A 19746-nucleotide genomic window follows, 5' to 3' on the forward strand; every position below is an offset into this window, starting at 1 on the left:
TGAGACCACCGGGCATGGGGCGGAGGGCAGTCATACTGAGATTCCCATCCTGGCTCCCCGCCCCCCCCACGCCCCCAGCACCAACGTTGATCTTGCTCTTGCTTCAGGGAGAGAGTGGAACAGAGAGGCAGGTTCAACGCTTACAGTTCCCATGCTGGGAGTCTGGGTGCGAGCTCCCAGCTACCACCCTGCTGCCCTTCCTGGATGCTGTGGGCCAGTGCTGTTCTCGGGGCAAGAGCAAGAAGCCAGGGACCCTGCTCAGCCACTCCAGGTGCTGTGGACAAACGCCACGTGTCAACTGGGTTATGGGTCAAAGTGTAGTCTCCCAAGGCCCCTGTCTTCTCTGCTCCATCCCCAGGGATTGGGTAGGGTTCTAACCCAGCTGGTTAACTAAGTACCTAGCGTTCTTTCCCAGTCCTTAGAACTAAATTTGGTATCCACGTGTCCCCAGATGCTGCCCCATTCCCAGAGGTCCCACATCTAACTCTCTAGGTCAATTACAGCAAGGGCACAAATCAGCTGGGCACCTTCTTGGCTCTGGAGCAGCTGCTCCAGCAAGCGGGGACTGAGTGCACCGTGGACGTCTTCAATGTGGCCCTGAAGCAGTCGCAGGCCTGTGACCTCATGACCCCAACGCTGGTGAGAAGCGGACAGGGAGGGGCTCACCATGGAAGGGATCAAAGACGGGAAGGGTCTGTCCCAGCTACAGATGACAGTTAGGTAACCCCATTCAGGTCTCCACCAGGTGGCTCTGTGGACCACCATGCCCTCTCTAGCTGGACTAGGGGTCAGGAGAGCCCTGGGAAACTTTTTCTGTCAGGTTTGGGCAAGCAGGTGACATAGCTTGTCCACATCTACCCGCAGGAGCAGTATATTTACCTCTACAACTGTCTGAACAGTGCACTGCTGGATGGGCCGCCCTGAGTTGGGGAGTGGTCTGTGCCCTGCTGGATGTCATGTCCCAGCAAATCCACCCAGGCCTGGCTTCCCTGGGAGAGCAGCTTCCACTGGGCTTCCTGCTGTGAAGGGGCAGAGTCAGGAAATAAAGACACATGGTCAAACTCATGGTTATGTTCTGTTTCTCCATCCTTCAACCTGGGACAACGATGAGAGCTGGGGCCTGGGTCTAGATGGGCCAGTTGACCCACAGCTGGCATGGTCTTGGCTCTCTCCTGGTGTCCTCTCTTCTCCAACCTGCTGCTTTCCCAGTGTGTTCAGACTCCAGCCCTTCTACCCTCAGTATCCCGGGCTGCTAAGGGTAGAGGTGCTAGGGCCACATCGTGACCTTTAAGTAAGGGACCAGAGGTGGCTCTGGTGGGACCTGCCAAGTTTTCTGATTCCTTCACTTTCTTCCTCTCTTGTATATAGGAGAGAAGGGGAGGGATATGGAGAAGGGAAAGACTAGGAGACCCTGCAAAAAGAAAGAAGGAAAGAAAGAAAGAAAGAAAGAAAGAAAGAAAGAAAGAAAGAGAAAGAAAAGAAAAAAGAAAAGGTGTGCGGGTGAGGCTATCTGTCCAGACACTTTAGGACTGGGTTGTATACCACGGGATGCAATTGCCAATGGTCTCACAAGTTCCTGCCTGCCTCCAAGGGGACCTGATGATTGGCACTGATTGCCACAGGGGAAGAGATTTGGGAGGACACAAAGAATGCCTGAGCCAACCACAGCAGCACTCCTTTAAATGGATTTAGCTCCCTGTCCATAGGGGAATCGCCAGGGTTGGTTCATTGGCCAACTTGGTTCTTAGCAGTGTGCCAGGGGGTCAGGCAGATGGTCTGAGAGGGTCCTCAGGCCTGGTGACGAAGGGGAACAAAGCTTTATGGAAGTTTGTAGAATTCTTGCCTGCTATGCATGAGATACTGGGTTTGAACCCCAGCGCCACATAAATACATGGTAGCCTGTGACTACCGTATGACAGCACTCAGGATGTGAAGGCAAGAGGACCAGAGCTCAAGGTCATCCCCAGCTACATAACAAGTTCGAGGCCAGCCTGGGCTACAGGAGACCCTGACTCAAGAAACAAAAGCAGGGGGCTGGAGAGATGGCTCAGAGGTTAAGGGCACTGGCTGCTCTACCAGAGGTCCTGAGTTCAATTCCCAGCAACCACATGGTGGCTCACAACCATCTGTAATGAGATCTGGTGCCCTCTTCTGGCCTGCAGACATACATGCTGTATACATAATAAATAAATAAATCTTAAAAAAAAAAAGAAACAAAAGCAAAAAACAAAATAACAGAAAGTATGGCTGGGCTGTTGAGATGGCTTGGTGGGTAAGAGTGCTTGGGGCCAAACCTGACACCAGGGTTCAATCCCTGGAGCCCATATGGTGGGAGGAGAGAATACGTTCCCACAATTGGTTCTCCGATCTCCACACTTGTGCCATGTGCCACGGCATATGTGCCCACACTACCCATACATAAGATAAGTGTAATTTTGTTAAAAGTGAGGCTTTCTGCCAGCTGGGAGCCTCCCCAAAGTGAGATTGGGCTCTGGTGCCCCCAGAAGGACTGGATATCAATGTTTTCTTCAGTACTGCGTCCCTCAGGCGTCCAAGGAGTTGGCTCCTGAATGACCCTCCCATGGGCAAGCTGGAAACTCAGCTCCGAGCTATCCAAGCCCACTCCAGAGGGCTGCTCCAGGGGTGGGATGGGGCCCAAGTGTGGTTTCCCAGCCTTGACAGGAGCCCTGAAGCATCATGGGTGGGAATAGTGTGTGTGTGTGTGTGTGTGTGTGTGTGTGTGTGTGTGTGTGTGTGTAGGGTAGGGTAGAGCCAAGGTGAAGGCAAGGGATACGTGAGATGGGAAATGCAGAGGGGGCTTCTGCCTGCAGGTTTATATGGCCATGGAGGGTCTTTCCGTGACCTTCCTAAAGACTCATTGTCTACTTCCATCATGGCCTCCACTGGAGTCCTGGAAGCCGTTCTTTTGGCTTCTTGAGCTGATTGTGCATCTTCCTCCTCACCAGACCCAGAGTGTCCACAAAGGATGGAGAGGGGCTGACAAGAGTGTTTGGGTCATAGAAGTAAAGGGTGGAAGGGATCTTGGCTCCTTCGAGGTCCTCATGTTTCCGGTGTGGACCATGGAAGTTAGGGCAAAAAGGGTCTCAACCTGGCCTAGTTCTACCCAGGAGCTTGGCTCAGAGAAAGGTCTGGAGACCAGAGAAAGCAAAAGGACACACGAAGAAAGCGCTACGAATCCAGCGCGGCCTGAGAAGAGAACAGGGTCTTGAGTTTTAGACATCACTGTCCTTGCTCTCCAAGGTCCTGGGATGGATTATGGAAGGAGTTGGACCCTTAAGGTGGCTGAGCTGCAGCTGCAAGCACCGAGCCTCCAGGTGGCGCCAATCCACCGACTCGTTGGCAAGCTCTGGCAACTGGCGGTGCAGAGGGCAGCCCCTCAATGGTCCTGGATCCTGAGACCAGGGTGATTTCCAGACCTCAGATCTGACTGACAGCCTGCACGAGTTCATTTCCATGTCCTGTGCATTTTGTGGAATCCACGCCAGTTTCTTCGGTGTCAGAGCGTGGCTCGCAATGAGGGGTCCCTCCTCATTCCTACTGCCAACCTGCAACAAACCATTCAGCCCAGGACCTCCTCCTTCCCCTGGTCAGGATAGGATGCGGAGGAATGACCTGAGCGCTAGTTCTGACACTGTCCCCATCAGCACTGTGACCTTGAACATCTCTTTCTCTCGGCTCTCTCTTCCCTTCAAAGTAAAAATCTGGTAGTCTGTGGAACTCAGAAGTCTTTTCTTGAAGGTCTTCTCTGGTCCCTTGAGAACCCGTGGCTGTTCCCAAAGTCAAGTTGTTGGGCCTGGGTGCTCTGGGGCAGCCTTTCCAAACAAGTACAAGTCTCTGATGTGCTGACCGTCCCTAGCTTTGGGTTGCTTTGCTTTCTTCCTCTCCCCGCAACCCCCTGGATGAAATTCCTGCCAGCTGAGAAGGAAGGAGGGGACGGGAGCGAGCCACAGCGTAGAAAGTTTCCCTGACTCCTCCTCCCACCCCCCCGTGTCTCCCTCCCTTGCCAAGCCCAGCCTGTGAAACTGAATAACGAAGATCACTCAACAATGCCTGCCCCTCTCTGACTGCACCGTCCCGCCGCCGCCGCCGCTGCCGCCGCGCCCCAGCCAAGTAGAGCGGGGGCGGTCCCCACCGACGGCGCAGCCCTCGGGCCCGCCCGGGACCAGGAGGTGAGCCGCGCGCTCACTGCTCTGTGCACCCGCCCGCCCGAGCGCCCGCCAGGTGCCCTGCAGCCCGCCGCCGCCGAGATGCACAGCCCGCCGGGGCTCCTGACGCTGTGGCTTGGCGCGGTGCTGTGTGCCTCGGCGCTCTCAGGCAGCGACCCCCAGTCTGGCCCGGGGCGTCCCGCCTGCCCGGCTCCCTGCCATTGCCAGGAGGACGGTATCATGCTGTCAGCTGACTGCTCCGAGCTCGGGCTCTCAGCGGTGCCGGGGGACCTGGACCCCCTGACGGCTTACCTGTGAGTACTCACCTGCTCGTTCCTGCTCTTCGTGGTGGCTGTCTGGCCCCGCAAACACCGTTCGATGCCCTGGGACATGAGCATCCCAGGAGGGCTCTTCCCCTTCCAAGTTTAAGGATTGAAGGACTGTGGGGAGCAGAGGAGAGTCCTTAGGAAAGTAAGGACAAGGCAAGGAGTCAACCTGAGCCTCCCTGTTCTTTCCCAGGTGCTCCCCACCCTCATAAGCTCAATGTGGGGATCCAGGCCTGGTGGAGTGAGGTGTGAACCCTGAGCAAGAAAATGGGGACCGCGGGGCGGGGGAGCCTCTGTATTCGCAGAACAGTGCCCAGGAAGGTTGATGAAGGCGTAAGTTACTGCCCTGGTGTGGTGAGGGAAGTGTGCCCCAGTAGAGTGGAAACAGGTTCCTCTACCATAGCAAGAAGCAGAGCTGTCCCATCGAGGCAAGAGGCCTTGGTGAGGGGTCCCTGCCACTCACTCTCTTTAAAAAGGGATTCTGCCAGTACTATCTTCGTGTGTGGAGGTCTTCTGCCCCTTCCCCAGGCCTCCCTGAAGTCATGTCCCAGGAGGCTGTGTTAGAGACACTAACTTGTGGGCAGGCTCCGAGACTGAAAACCAGAGAACCATTTTTAGAGTCTGAGTCGGGGTGAGATGGTGCATGAAGGGGATCCTATTGGGGGTAGCTGTCTCAGAATCAGGGAGCCAGAGGCTGTAGCTGCTCTCTACCTAGGCGTGAGGGGTGGGGGGCGCACCCCAGACCACCTGGCTTCCACCCCAGGAAAACCTCTGGCCTTCCCTGATCTCCCTCAGAGGATGTCGAGCAGGTGGTAAAGTCTGGGTAGGATCCCCAGAGCTCCCTCAGGCCTGGGAGAGGCTCTCTCAGCTTTGGGGTCCTAGAACTGATGAGCACCGAGGAAGAGGGAGTTGGGCTTGTCCCAAAGGCTCGGCATGGGGCCAGGGTGCACTGAGGGGGCGATGTCCTAGTGAGTGTGGGGATCCTGAACTACAGCCTCTTGTGGGGCTCCCTTTCCTCCCTCCCCTGGATATCCTCCTTCACTCCAAAAAAAAACACAGTCGTGCTCAAGGGAGCGAGGGCTGAGAAACATCCGTATTTCAGAAGGGCAAAGCAAAGTCCCGAGAGGTGAACACGGGATTCCAAAACAGAGCTGTGAGGGCACTCCAGTGCCAGGCAGAGTACAGGGGCCCTGGCCCAGCCCTGCTACACCCCAGAAGCCCCCATTTCTAGCAGTTTTACGTATTAGGGATCTATGACATTGTTTTGCTGAAAGACAGGGCCGGTGACTAAAAGGAGTTTAGAAAGAATTTCTGTTGAGCTCCTTGTGGGACAGCGGAAGAGAGAGAGGCCTTTTGCCTGTGTCAAAGGGACAGAGGATCAGGACCTTCCAGAGGGTGGTAGGTCAAACTACCTTTCTTAGCACCCAAGACATTCTAGATTAATCTGAGGGCCTTTTTTCCTGGCAGGGCTTGGGGACAGACGTGAAGAGTTTCACTTTGGGGACCCAAGTGTCCCACCATCTATTCTGATAGCAGCTCCCTGGCACTCGGACCCAGTGCCTCTGATGCGAGGCATCTTTGGGTTAGAAGACGTGAGGGTCTCTGGGCTCTTCCTGAGCCCTCCTAGGTGTCGAGGAAACCTTTTTCTTCTAGGCTTAAGAGTGTTTCTGAGGGTGGGAGAAGGGAGTGGCTGGTATGAGTCCTGGGGTGATGTAGAAAATTGTACCACAGTATCTGCAGTGTTGGAGGGAGGTGGAGAGGACTGTCTCTCTGGCCTTGGCTGGGCAGGGGTCCCAGGGTGGTGATGGAGGAGGGGCATCTGCCGTCTGCAGGTGCCTCAGAGGTGAAGCCTCTTTGCTTTCTCAGGATAGCTGCAAGGACATTTTACTTATCACTTCGTGTGTGTGCGCGCGTGCGTGCGTGCGTGCATGCGTGCGTGCGTGCATGCGTGTGTGTGTGTGTGTGTGTGTGTGTGTGAGTGTGAGTGTTTGGGTCTGTGTTGGTGTACACGTGTATGTAGGTGCATGTGCAGTGCGTGTGGAGGCCAAGGGCCGACTTCAGGCATCCCTTCCCAGGAGCTGTCTGCTTGTCTTTTGGAAACAGCGTCTTACTAACCTGGAGCTCACTGGTCTAGGTTGGCTAGCCAGGGAGTCCCAGGGACCTGCCTGTCTTTGACACCCTATGCTGGAATTACAAATACACACCACCATGGCCCCTCTTACGGCTTCTAGGTTAGGAATCAGGTCTTCATGCCTGTACATCAAACATATTACTGTTCTGAGTTCCCCTCTCCCCCAGCTCTGCAAAGGCATTTGAGGGTAGCGAGAGACGGACCTTGAGAAGGAGACGGGTCAGGGATATCTTGGGGATCCTTCCTTTCTTGGTGGTCTTAGAACCTTCCTGTGGGCCCTAGAAGACACTGCTGGTTCCTCTTGTGGATTCCTTGACAGAATCTCAGTACAAATTACTTGACATCTGCTTCCCACCCCAGGTGAAGTTCCTTCCTAGCCTTTACTTGTCATGAAGTGGCTTCTCTCTCTGTTCCAGTTTCGGGGGAGACCAGAAAGTCTTTATTTCTATTTATTTGATACACAAGCCCCAAACCCATGAGCACTCTGGGCCCAGTGCCAGCCCTGTTTGATCAAAGTCAGGAGCCATTCATTTATACACACTTCTTCACGTGTCTCTAAAGAGGCTCCCCCATACCACCATCGGAGAGAGGTTCGGTGAAATCTGCTGGATTTTGTGTGTCTCCCTGGACAAGTCCCCTTATGGAAAGGGATGGAAGGAAAGATGGAGCTACTAACTCTGGGCACTGCAGTCTGTAGTGTTGTGAATGAGAAATGTCCCTGTTCTACCCCAGCACATAGAACACAGAAATATACATGTAGTAAATACTTGCTAGGCAACTAGACCCTGAGTAGGAGAATCTAGAGATTTTCATGGGGTCCCTCGTTTGCCCCCCAATGCTAAGAAGTGTTGGGGAGAGTGTTCAGGAAACAGAGTTGTAGCTCTGGCTGCAAACACTCAGAGGCTCCAACACTGGTGGTTACCCCTAAGCACCCACTTCTTTACTTACTGCCGTTAGGGTTTCTGCTCTGTGCCAAGCTGCTCACTGCTTTCTGGGGAATTCACTCTCTTCAAGACTGCAGTGATAACCGTAGGATTTGTGTGAAAGGTCAGGTGTGCGTGTGTGTGCATGAGCATGCCTGTGTGTGTGTGTGTGTGTGTGTGTGTGTGTATGTGTGTGTGAGTACACTCACCTGTGTGTAGATTCAGGGTAATTAGCATCCCTCACCACTGCCTGAGGATGTCTATAACCAGACAGATGGAGGCAGGGTATTAGAAGAGCACAGAAAGGTTAAGGATAGGCATTGGTGTAAAAGGCTGTGCTAGATGAACCTGGGCGAGTTTATTAGCACTTCTGTGACTTGGTTTCCCCATCTATAAATGAAGCTAATACCTGATTCAAATGGTTGCTGGGGTGGATTCCCTGAGGTAGTGTCTGTAGAGGGTTCAGTATAGGGTCTGGAAGGTGGAAAGAACAGGGTTAGTAGTGTTGACATTAGGGAGCCAGAGTCAGGAGGCAGTTGTCTTGGAAGGCTTCCTGGAGGAGGAGGTCCTGGAGCTGGCACTGGAAAGAGGAGAAGCAGCCTTCTATGAGAGTTGTAGGGCAGGTCTCTGTGCCTGTTGAGGGCTGTGGCAGAGAGCACACTGCCAAGCAGACAATGGTAGCTACCCTGGGCACCCAGAACAGCCTTCCTGCTGCCCCTAGCAGCTGGTACAGTTGTAAGACTTCATGAAACAGGAGAAGAGCGGCCAAGGGAAGACCCCCAACCTTCCAGCTTGCCCCATAGGGTTCCCAGAGGACTGTCAGGTGAGGAAGCAGAAGACCATGTGACCTCAGTCAGGGAGCAGTGGCCTTGGGGAGGGTGTGTGGGGGGGATCTCTTTGTCAGCTCTCTTCCTCGTCTCTGAGGCTCCCTTCCTGGTCCAGCCTCTGCTGCCTCTCTAGCAGACTCTGAGCCAACACACTTCCGCTATGAGGCTGGGGTACACAAGTTCTAACCCTGAGTCCCTCTGTGGGTGGGAGACCCTAGCTGAGTCCCAGGGGTCCCCTGGATTTCTGTGCCCCACATTTGGCTGCAAAGTAGAAAAGGAGAGGCAGAGAAACCCTGAGTCCTCTGCTACCTCGCGCGCGCGCGCGCGCGCGCGCGCGCGGTGTGCAACAGGGAGAGCTCGTGGAGAGAGCTTGGCAGTGGATGGGAAATCGGGGAGGGAGGGGGAGAGCCCAGGCAGCACCCAGACCAAAGCGGAGAGCAGAGAGAGCAAAGGAGGGGTGGAGTAATTCCAGGAAGTGGGGTCCCCAGGGCCCTCCCTTGTTGAAGGAGCCTGGGGGGTTGCTGGAGGAGAGTGACTGTGTGGGGGAGCTGACACCCCAGTTCAAAGGAAAGGCAGGAGACGGCCTTAGGCAAAAAGAAAAAGGAAACCTCTGGGCTCTGGCAGCAGTGGGCACGGGCGCGGCTGGGTGGGGCACCGGCGGAGAAAAAAGCCTGGCTCAGAGAGAGTTGGCCCCCAGCCCACCCAGCACCACCACCTTCCCCCGCCCACGGGCTCTCGCTCCGGATGGTCCCTTGTGCCACAGCTTGCTTCCCTGCACTGGCCCGGGCCCACAGGTGACGGACCAGATGGACGGTGCCCAGGAGAAGGTGTCCACATGGGTGCCACTGGGTATTGGTAGGATGCCAGGCTCTGGGGATCACCAGAGGCAACCCCAACAATGGGGGACGGGGAGGTTCACCCCAGGCCCAGAGTTTCAATTTCTTAACCTAAAATGGAAACACTACTTAGCATCTATCTAGAAGGGAGGTCCGGAGGAGCGAAGGGGACTTGTGGCACTTTTCATAGCACTCACACTTAAAGAACATTGACTGTGACGTTTCTGTTTCTCTCAGCGCTTTCAACTACAAGTGTCCCATTGAGGCCCAGAAACGGGGGGGGGGGGCAATGGTTGTGATCCAAGACTTTCATCTTTCGGGGCCCTTCAGAGGGCCCCTCCTTCCCACCACCTTCTTCCTCCACCGCTCCCCCGACCTTCAGGGAAAAGACCTTCCAGGGAGCCAGGCTGCTCCTGGGCTCTGGGCTCTGGGCTCTGGGCTCTGGGTGGTGGAGGAAGTGATCCTGCACCCAGCCTGGAGGGGCAGCAGCCAAACCTGCCTGATGGGAGCCTCGCCCAGGAGGAAGAGTCTGGGCCCTCAGGTCAGGCTGCCTGGAGAGCCAGGCTGCTCCTCGGAAGTGGAACACATATTCCCGGGTATGGCCAGAGGAAAGTGGTGGGGTGCTGGGGCCCACGCTGGGTTCCTGCCCTGATTGTGTCTGGAAGGTGGCGGAGGGGCTTCCTCTTTGCTCGTCCATGTTGGACTGTGTGACCTTAGGCCAGTAACTGGTTCTACTGGGAGCGGGGCCAAGGACAAGCGTCCTTCTGGGGCTTTGGTCACCTTGGGAAGGTGCAAGCGTAGGAGGTGGGGGGGGGAAATGGTCACCCCTCCCTCTACTGGAAATAACTCCTGTTAGCCAAACTGGAGGGACTTAGCGACTTCGGGGCTCTCAGAATTGTAGGAGCCCCTTTGTACTAACTAATGAAAGGGCGATTCCCAGTTTCTAACAATGATTCAGGACTCTCCTGCTGCCCTTCAGACATGGGAGAACAGGTCCCAGGAGGAGAAAAACAGCCGAGAAGCCAAACTTGGGCAGTGAGCAAAGAGTTATTTTGGAAGCAGTGAAAGGACATGGTGGGGGGAAAGCTCAGGGCTTGGCACCGAGCCCCCCGGAGCTATGCCAGAGCAGGCCACAGCGGGCTGGTGGCGGGCAGGTGGGGGCTGGGCCGGCCACTCAAAGACAAGGTACCTCCAGAGGAGAGGCTTCCTTTGTGTCCCTTCCCAGCCCTTTCCGAGCCGCCAGGATTTGGCTTCTCCAGAGACCTCCAAGGGACGTGTGCCCTGTATCAGGATCAGAGGCCCCTCTGATGAATGGAAATGTGGCCATGGCAGCACCGTGTGCCTGGCTTTCTGATGCTCTGTCTGCTCCAAGGTGCAGTGGGAATGTCTTACTGGTTACGGTTTCCATTCCTTTGATTGTGACCTTATCCCAGAAGTACACTAGTTCGTCAAGAAAGGTCCATGTTTCGAGCCCAGTCAGGACGCCACCTGATGTCAGGATGGTCCCAGAGACTTTGGAACGTGCTATCACCCCTTAATCAACCACAGCAGCCGCCACCACTTCCTGGTTATTGCTAGGTGGCCAAAGCTGCCTTTACCTAAAGCACCTCATCTAAACCCTGTGAGGGAGGGCTTGTGTGAGGCCCATCTCGCAGTTGAGGAAAATGAGGGATTTAGAGTCTAAGGTCTCTTTCTGGTCACCCCCGGTGCTGGGGTTTCATCAGAACAAACTCTCCCTCACCAATGTGGATAGTGTTTCTTGGAGGTCAGCTCTGGAGGGCTCTGAGTGCCAGAGGGACAGGCTGGATTCTGAGCACGTTAACAGCCCAGGTGGAGCAACCTCTCAAATCCTGTGTCCAGTCTCCTGTATTTCTGAAGAGGTATCAGTGCTTTGATCAACCCTCCCCCCTCAGACACCAGCAGTGACTTCTAGGGACCCACTTGTGGTACTTGCTTGAAGGGGAGGATGTTGGGACTCAGTACAATTAAGGAGCTCTAGCTGGGGAGGGGGAGACCATCGCCAGAGTGGACATTACCCTCAGTGTTGTCAGAGACCTACTGTGTGCTGAGTTGTCTGTGAGGCAAAGGGTGGTGTGATTACGGGAGATGGGTCAAGTGTTCATGAAAAGTGAACTTACGGAGCCAGATCATCCTGGGAGCCTCCTTGGAGGAGTGATTGTGAGGTCGACAGGTGCTGAGAGAGAGAGAGAGAGAGAGAGAGAGAGAGAGAGGCAGGCCTGGTGTGGTGAGGAGAAGAGGCTGGTCTTGAGACCAGAGGACCGGAAGCATTTTATCCACAGGCAGAGGACTCTAGAAGAGAAATCCAAGAGCTCTGGGAGAATATCCAATTAAGCTGGGATTGCTTTTTGGTTTGTTTTTGAGACAAAGTTGTGCCGTATAGTCCAGGCTGGTCTCGAACTCACAGTCCTCCTCTCTCAGCCCCCTGAAGGCTGGGGTCCCGTGGCCTCTTCATTACACCTAGCATACACTGATACTTTGCTACCCATCCTCAACGGCCTTTTCTGCACTGCTCTCTGGGGTCGGAGGTTCCGGAGTGCGGCTCTGTGCCTTTCCCTTAGGGCACACATGTAAAACAAACCAAACAGTTCAGGCGTGTTCATCAGCTAGGGCTTATCAACTGTGCTTCTCAGGACGCAAGCATAGCCAACCCCAGGCAACATCTGGCACATCTGGAACCACTGCTGTAGAGGAAAAAGCTCCTTCGTGTGTGTGTGTGTGTGTGTGTGTGTGTGTGTGTGTGCGCGCGCGCACACACGCGCACACTCACCAGGGATTGGGCCCAGGGCCTTGCACATCCTAGATGAGTACCACCAAGCTACATTCCTAGCTTTTGGCTTTTACACTTAATTTATTTTTAGGTGTATGCGTGCTTTGCTTGCATGTATATCTGTGGACTATGTGTATGCCTGCTGCCCACGAAGGCCAGAAGAAGGCATTGCTTTCCCTGGGACTGGAGTCACAGACAGTTGTAAGCTGCCCACTGGAAATGAGACCTGGGTCTTCTGGAAGAGCAGCCAGTGCTCTTAACCACTGACTCATCTCTCCTGTCCCCACAGCTTTTAAAAACAGGCACTAGTTACGTAGCCTAGGCTGGCCTAAATCTCACCATACTCCCAACTTAGCCTCGTGTGTGCACGGTCCCCCTGCCTCCTGTACCCGTCTGTGTGTTTCTTTACCTCTGTCACCTGTTTCCATAGCTTCAAAATGGAAATAACCACACCGAGCTCTGAGGCAGACATCTGTAATTTGGCACAGTGCTTGGCACACTGCCATGGCTGGCACAAGGCAGCTACGTTCATAGGGATTCTGGTCTTCTCTTGGGAGAGGCATTTGGAAGGAACTGAGCCTGGTGTGAAGGGTCCTTTAGCTCACCCACTTCCCTCTGCCTGTCTAGGACTTTGCTGAGGGTGATATCCAGATGGCTGGTTCTGGAACACAGTTCCTCCACCCTCTCTCTCTCCCTGCCAATCATCCCATCCCTTTTGCCCTTAGAGGTGTTGGAGAAGGTGGGAGTGTCCCTGAGAGAGTGCCCAGGCTAAGGCAGGTGGCAGGAAGGTGCTGAGTGTCTCCCATTGTGCCAGTGTCAGGGATTTGGATGTGGTCCCCAGGCCCAAGGCCAAGGCCAATGGCTAACACATGGGAAAGAGAGAGGAAGAGCGGGGGCAGAGTTGTTACTGCCTCTCACCCTAACCCAGTAGATGGCTGGGCTCTCTGCAAGGGGGAAGGGTGTTTTTATTTATTCGGGAATATACAGGGGAACCAGAGACACAAGCCCCGGTATACTAAGGTTGACTCCAGTTCCAGTGTGACTTGGGATTTGATTAGCACCTTATCTGTTGCTGCTGTCTCCTGGGAAACAGGCCCGAAGTGGCTGCTGCTGAAAGATGTTTAACATGTCGTAGGGAAAGAAGCCTTACCAGGTTGCTCACTCTGCAGCTTCTTTCTGCTAGGTCTCCAGCCCTCACCCCCAGCCTGCTCCGTGTTCCCATGCATGGTGTGGGTCAGGAGGGTAGGCTGGAGCCCAGTAGCGTGTGAGTTCTGGTGGCACCTCTCACCCTGACTCATGCGGTTCCCCTCATCCCTCTTGTTAGTGGCCAGTGACGAAGCTACTTGAACTCCAGGCTGTCACGGGGAGCAAACACTCAGCCACTCACTCACTAGACAGACATGGAGGGAATGCTTGCCCCTATGATACACTGCCCAGGGTTCTTCACATGAACTTCCCCTGTGAGGACAGGACCATTGCTATCTCCTCTTTCAGATGAGGCTCTGGGAACACACAAGGGAGGGGAGGGGGAGAGCCAAAGTGAGGTGAGCTTGGACTTCATACTCCATGCATGTGTCTCCTCTGCCCCACAGGCTCACAGCGGGGGATGAGACAAGCACAGGTCACACACAAGCAGCACCTGGTGGGAAGCGAGAAGTGCAGGAGGCAGGCCAGATAACCACACGCGGCAGGCAGGCAGGCAGGCAGGGCAGGCAGGCAGGCAGGCAGGCAGGCAGGCAGGGCAGGCAGGCAGGCAGGGCAGGGGGCGCCAGCTCTGCTGAACTACCGGGTGCCTTATGTGGGAATCCCTGGAGAGGCAGCTGTGGTAGGAGAGAAAAGCCACAGGCCCTAGAGTAGATGCTAACACTATGCTAACACTCACTTGCCAGGTAGTGGAAGTCTCTCCTGATGATTTGTAGGAAGTGAGATCCTGCCTAAGGGTAGTGCTTTTCACACAGGGAATGCGACTTTATTTCCCATGAGAATACTATGTAGTATTACAAACCCTCTGTGTGGGATAGGTCTGCCTCTCTGATGGGGCATTTATTTATTTATTTATTTATTTATTTATTTATTTATTTATTTATTTATTTATTTATTTATTCTCTCAGATTGGGAACTTCTCTGCTACAGAAAGAGGGAACTTTTAAGCCCTGGCCATCCTTTCCCTTTAGACTGGGAGCCTCCTGCAGGCAAGGTCTATGTTCTGAGTCCCTTTCTCTCAGGATCCTTCACACATACTTGCAGACTCATAATACGGGTCTCTACCTGCAGGGGGTGCTCTGGATAGGGCCACAGGCAGTCCACCTGTATGTATTTAGTCTGCTCCCTTCCTGTCAGCCCCAGATCTGGGGCAGTGCGGGGCAGGCGGGCATTTGAGGATGGGAAGGCTGGATCAAGTGTCGGGATTGCAAGAGTTGAGGTAGGAAGGGGCTGTAAACAAATCCTGTGCCCTTGTGGTAGACGGAGCAGGTTAGGCTAGGCGGCTGGGAGGAGACAGGAAAGGAAGGCAAACCATTGTCTAGAACAAAAGCGAGAGAGAATTGGGACAGGACCTGGGCTCCCACCCTGCTTTCCTGGGAACAGGTAGGAGCTCAGGACCCCAGAGAACTGGAGGTGAGAGTCAGCTACCTCTGATTCCACCCTGGACCGCAGCCCACCAACGGGGTTACCTGTATGCAGCACCTGCCAGCCGGGTGACTTGGCCCAAGTCCCTTAGCCTCCAGCCCTTCACACTCTTGCCACCATGCACTGAGCAGGACGCTGCTTTGAAGGGCCCTGACTTGGGGTAGTGCTCGGCTACGGCCATATGAGAGTGATAGTTTTGAAATGAAGGGAGTTACATTTTATTTTGCACTTGGATCCTGCCAAGTATATAGCCCCCTCTGCTCTTAGGGGCCTCACACTCTGGTTTGTAGAGCGAGGGTGTTTGTTACCTTGACCGAACTCCCATTCCAAGTAGTCATACGTTCTGTCTGTTCCTGAGTGTTCTCCCTCATGTGGACTAGGAACTGCCTGGATAGACAGTCCAAGGACTGTCTGTTATGTATAGTGGTTCCCCTTGCCCAGGAGGGATGCATTCCAAGATTCTCCAGTGGATGTCTAGGAGCTCAGAAAGTACCAAATTCTATATACTCTGCTCCTCTACATACCCATGATGAATCTTAATTTATTAAAGAAGCATCGGAAGATACCACCAACAGTAACAATAAAATCAAACAGAACAATTTTAACAACATGACAGATGCCCCATGACTTGTGACGCAAGAGGCACATTGCTTTCTCACAGCCAGACAGTGACCTCTTTGGGTTTGATGGTTGGGGGATGGGAGGAGGGGACCTCCGTCTGTGGGATGTCACAGGGTAGAAAAGTGAGCCTCTGTCCAGATGCACCCGAGGGGTCTAGGGTTAGAGAAAGACTGGGCATCCCAGGTGATCTTTGGTTTAAGAATGGCATCTGCAGGGGGCCAGGGCTATTGAGTATGCTGTACTGAGGTGGGTACAGGGGCATGCCTCAGTCTAAGTGAGGCAGGTCTAGGTCTCTGATGGAAAGGCATTTCCTTAATGGGAGAGTGGGGTGCATGTGTCAGCATCCTGCATGCCCAAGTCCACCCTAGTGCCTACAGTGCAGCAGGGTGGTCAAAGGCACCAACTCTGCAGTCATGATGTCGGGGGTTCAGATCCTGGCTCAGGACTCAGGAAAGGACTCCTCTCTTTCCTTTTAGTTTCTTCCGATAAAATGGAATTGATAATGATGCCCCACCTCATGGGGGCTGTGAGGACTACTTGAACTGGTATATGGAAAGTGATGATATGCCTTAACCAGCTAGTGGATATTAGCAATTGTTGCATTTATTTCAACTGACAAATACTTACTGAGTGTACACGTAGTAGCAGGCACTCCCGAGCAAGACAACGGCATCGATTCTCAGTGTGGTGGTTCTTTCTTATTAAAGGGTCTGTGTTCTGCAGTTTCTGTTATCCGGGGCCAAACAAGGTCTGAAAATGTTACATGGAAAAGTCCAGAAATAAATAGTTCATAGTTTAAAATTGTGTGACATCGTCGGTAGCACAGTGAAATCTCATGCCATCTCCATCTCAGCAGAGCTCTGAACCATCCCTGGGTCCAGAGTGTCTATGCTGTATATGCTACCTTAACGCTAGTCACTCAGTAGCCTTTCGGTGCTCAGTTCAACTGTGAGAGAGAGCAGTGCAGGACTGGGGTTTAAGCAACCCTTCATTTATTTAAAGATGGACCAAAGTGCAAGAGCAGGCAAACCGTCAGTCGAGATATGCCAAAGAGAAGCTGGAAAACACTTTCTTTAAATTAAAAAAGTGAAAGTATAATAAACTATTTTATTTTTGGTTTTTCAAGACAGGTTTTCTTTGTGTAGCCCTGGCTGTCCTGGAACTCACTGTGTAGACCAGGATGGCTTCAAGCTCACAGAGATCTGCCTGCCTCTGCCTCCTGAGTGCTGGGATTAAAAGTGTGCGCCACCACCGCCCGGCATAATAAACTATTTTTAAGAGAGATAATGTATGCACATTCACTTAATTTTTTATTATAGTATATTGTTATAATTATGTTATTTTATTGTTAGTCATTGTTACTCCTCTATATTATTAATAAATTAAGCCTAGTCTCTTACTAGGCTTAATTTATTAATAATATAGAGGAGAAAACATTTATATAGTATATAGGCTTTGATATTATAGGAAATCTTAGACATATATGGGGCATCTTGAAATATATCCCTCTTGGACAAGAGGGACCCCTGTGTGCTAGACATCCCCTAGTCCTTCTGGGGAGGAAGGCACCTCCTGAACTCCCAGCTTTGGAAAGACCTCCTACCTGGCTGCCCAGCCTTGCTGGCTCACCCTGCTCTCCACTGGGCCCTCTCCTGCTGCAGCGGTCTTTGCAGTGTGAAGGGATGAGGGATCAGTAGGCGCCCTCTCTTATGGCTGCAGCTCCCCTGACCCTATCTGTCTACAGCGTTAGGTTTGTCCTTTCTTTTGTAGAGCTGGGATCAGAGGCCCTAGGTTAGGGTCTGCCATTGCCACCTGTTCTCCTTAGCTGAGACCTGGCCTCCTTGGGCCCATTTGCAAGTGACAGCTCCTGACCCAAAGATGTTATAAAACAAATGAGGGTGCAGGGGAGGTGTGGAGAGACAGTGTGAGAGAGCCAAAGAGAGGGGAACTGGTAGGAGGAGCCAGCCCCCCTTCCCCTTGCCATGCTCCCTAAGACTCGAGATCCCAGGCTTAGGACAGGACATGAGCATCGTGTGTGTGTGTGTGTGTGTGTGTGTGTGTGTGTGTGTGTGCGCGCGCGCGCGCGCGCGCGCGCACGCTCCCACCATGCCTGAGTGTTTTGAATGCAGATTTCTTCCCCATCTGCCCCACTTTCACGTGACATATCGCCATGGGAGTGCAAGGGTGCCATTTTCAGCTCCCAGGGACATGCTGGAGGTGGAGTTAGCACTGGGAAATCCCTGGCCAACCTTCAGATGCCTGGTGTTAATGGACAGATGGCCCTGGAGCCTCAGATGGCAGGGAGGGGGTAGAGAGGGTAGCTACAGAGGAGCATTTAGAACTTCTGGGGCTGGGCTTGAGGAACCCTCTTGTTGCTTTGCTCTGGACTCTGGCTGCAGACGTAGCTGGGATCTACAGATGGGCAGAACAGGCCACTCAACACCCTGTTACCACTTCTACCATCACACACACTTGCTTAGGCATTTGACTTTGGGAATATGCTGGGAAGTTCTTCCTAGTATCTGCCCACTTCCAGCTGCGCTGACCTTTCCCCCCAAGTTTATCCTTTTCCCTAGCTTCTTTCCTATATTCGCCTAGGAAAGAGACAACAGATAGCCCTGCTGTTAGTTCCCAAGTATTTAGTGAGGAGGACGGAGTTTTACTTCACCTTGTCCGTGAGGAAGGTAATCTGTATATAGGAGCTTTCAGAGATACCACACACATGGCCCAGGCATCCCCAGGGTCTGCCTGCTGCTCAGGAGCCGGAGACCTCTCTGTTTTGATACAAGACTCTGCTCACACCCCTGCAGCACATCTGCCATCAGGCTGCAGCTGGCACAGGCAATGATGCCCTTACGCAAGTGGCCTCAGCACATGTGAAGGAACAGAGTGGGTGAGTGGAAGGGAGAAGGGTTTTAGCCTCTTCCGGGACCCTTGGCCAGGAACTTTATTTAGGCCACGAGGTGTTGACACACTACTGTGCCAACCTGTTCAACCCTTAGGGTGAAAAAAGTGGTTGAAAAAAAATATCAAAAAACTTGAAAGTTTGAAGTCAAAGGAGCTAAAACCACGATACACCCGACGTTAGGGCGACTTGAGAAGAGGTGCTGGAGAGGAGGTGAAAAACTCCAGGCTCTTACCCATCCAGTGTGGCATCAGTTTGGAAAGCCCCAGAAACCATCTGCAGTCTTTTCTTTTTAAAATAGTGTCCCAGTCTGGACTCAGTGATCATTCTGCTTCAGGTTCCCGAGTGCTGGGACTGACTGTAGGAGGTACCACCATGACCTCTGCACCCCATGTGTGTGCATGTGTGTGTGCATGTGCACATGCATGCGCGTGTGTGTGTGCATGTGTGTGCATGTGTGTGTGTGCACGTGCACGTGTGTGTGTGTGTGTGTGTGTGTGTGTGTGTGTGTGTGTGTGTGTATACTGAGGCCAGAGGTCAACCTCAGGAGCTGGAGAGATGGTGCCCTTGGTAAAATACTGGCTGTACAAACATGGGAACCTGAGAGGCTCCTCAGTACCTATACTTAAAAAAAAAAAAGCCCGGTGTGGTGACACTCACTCATAATCTCAGTTCTGGGGAGGCAGGGACGAGTGGGTTCCTGGATTTCTTGGATGGAGAGCCTAGCCTAGTTGGCAGCCCCAGGTCCCAGTGAGAGACTCTGTCTTCTCCTAGCTGCTTGTGCTTAGATGAGGCATTATTAGTTCATGACCAGGATTGTGAGGAAGAGCCCTGTGGACATCACTGTTGAGTTACTGCAAGACCATGGTTAAGAAGCAGGTTCAGACAAGAAGCCTGCAGGTCTGGGAGGCTTTGGAGGTGGTCAGGAGAGCATCAGATTATTCCAGGTATGCAGAGTTGCCTGAGATGCAGCTACCCTTGGAAAAACCCTCCCCAGTCCTCAACTCTGGAGAATACTCCCTTCTGCATCCTACACTATCCTGGGACCCTCACCTGGACGAGTTCGGGTGTATTTGTCCATTTCTCAAACTAGGGTGAGAGAGCCTCAGGAAAAGAGAGCCCCGGCCACCAGTGCACCAAAGGTATCCCGGATGCAGGCACCAGCCCCACTGCATGCGGTGGTTCAGAAACATTGGTGGGGAGAGTGAAGAGGTAAATAAGTGAATGAATGAATACACGGAGGGCCAGAGGCCAGAAGCTCCAGAGCAGAAACCGGCTCAGGCTGGAGCGGATGGACTTTCTGGAGAGACAGGGTGGGGATGAGGGAGCTCTCTCCAGACAGGTGGTGGCACTAACCTGGCTCCACTGTGGGCAGGAGCCTGAGGTGTGGCATCCGACCCAGACGGCTGTGGTGAGGACAGAGCCGCAGTGGGGAGTCTCTTAAGCTGCCAGCCAGCCAGCTCATGGCCAGGCTTGGGTTTCATTAGAGTGAGACATCTGTTCTATAAAGCCTTTCACTCGGAGGCTTTGGCCTTTCCTATTCATCCCCTTTATTTTTTGTTTAAAGGAAGACTTCTTTTGAAAATTTCCACCCT

General features: G+C 53.3%; 1 protein-coding gene and 1 long non-coding RNA gene across 2 annotated transcripts in view; one reads left to right on the forward strand and one right to left on the reverse strand.

Moving 5' to 3' along the window:
- Window positions 1-80: 80 nt before the first annotated feature.
- Window positions 81-18915, reverse strand: LOC131925451 (uncharacterized). The gene is made up of 5 exons (XR_009383254.1): window positions 18812-18915; window positions 15874-15996; window positions 7756-8020; window positions 4493-4606; window positions 81-1019 (listed from the first exon to the last, which is right to left on the reverse strand). It is a non-coding gene; the product is annotated as an uncharacterized LOC131925451 (long non-coding RNA).
- The window catches only part of Lgr6 (leucine rich repeat containing G protein-coupled receptor 6), a 120947-nt gene continuing 105469 nt past the window's right edge, over window positions 4269-19746 (forward strand). Inside the window, exon 1 of the mRNA XM_059280780.1 lies at window positions 4269-4480. Coding sequence (XP_059136763.1) covers window positions 4269-4480 — 212 coding nt within the window. The remainder of the gene's footprint in view (window positions 4481-19746) is intronic.

The sequence above is a fragment of the Peromyscus eremicus genome, chromosome 15, assembly GCF_949786415.1.
Source record: "Peromyscus eremicus chromosome 15, PerEre_H2_v1, whole genome shotgun sequence".
NCBI lineage: Eukaryota > Metazoa > Chordata > Mammalia > Rodentia > Cricetidae > Peromyscus > Peromyscus eremicus.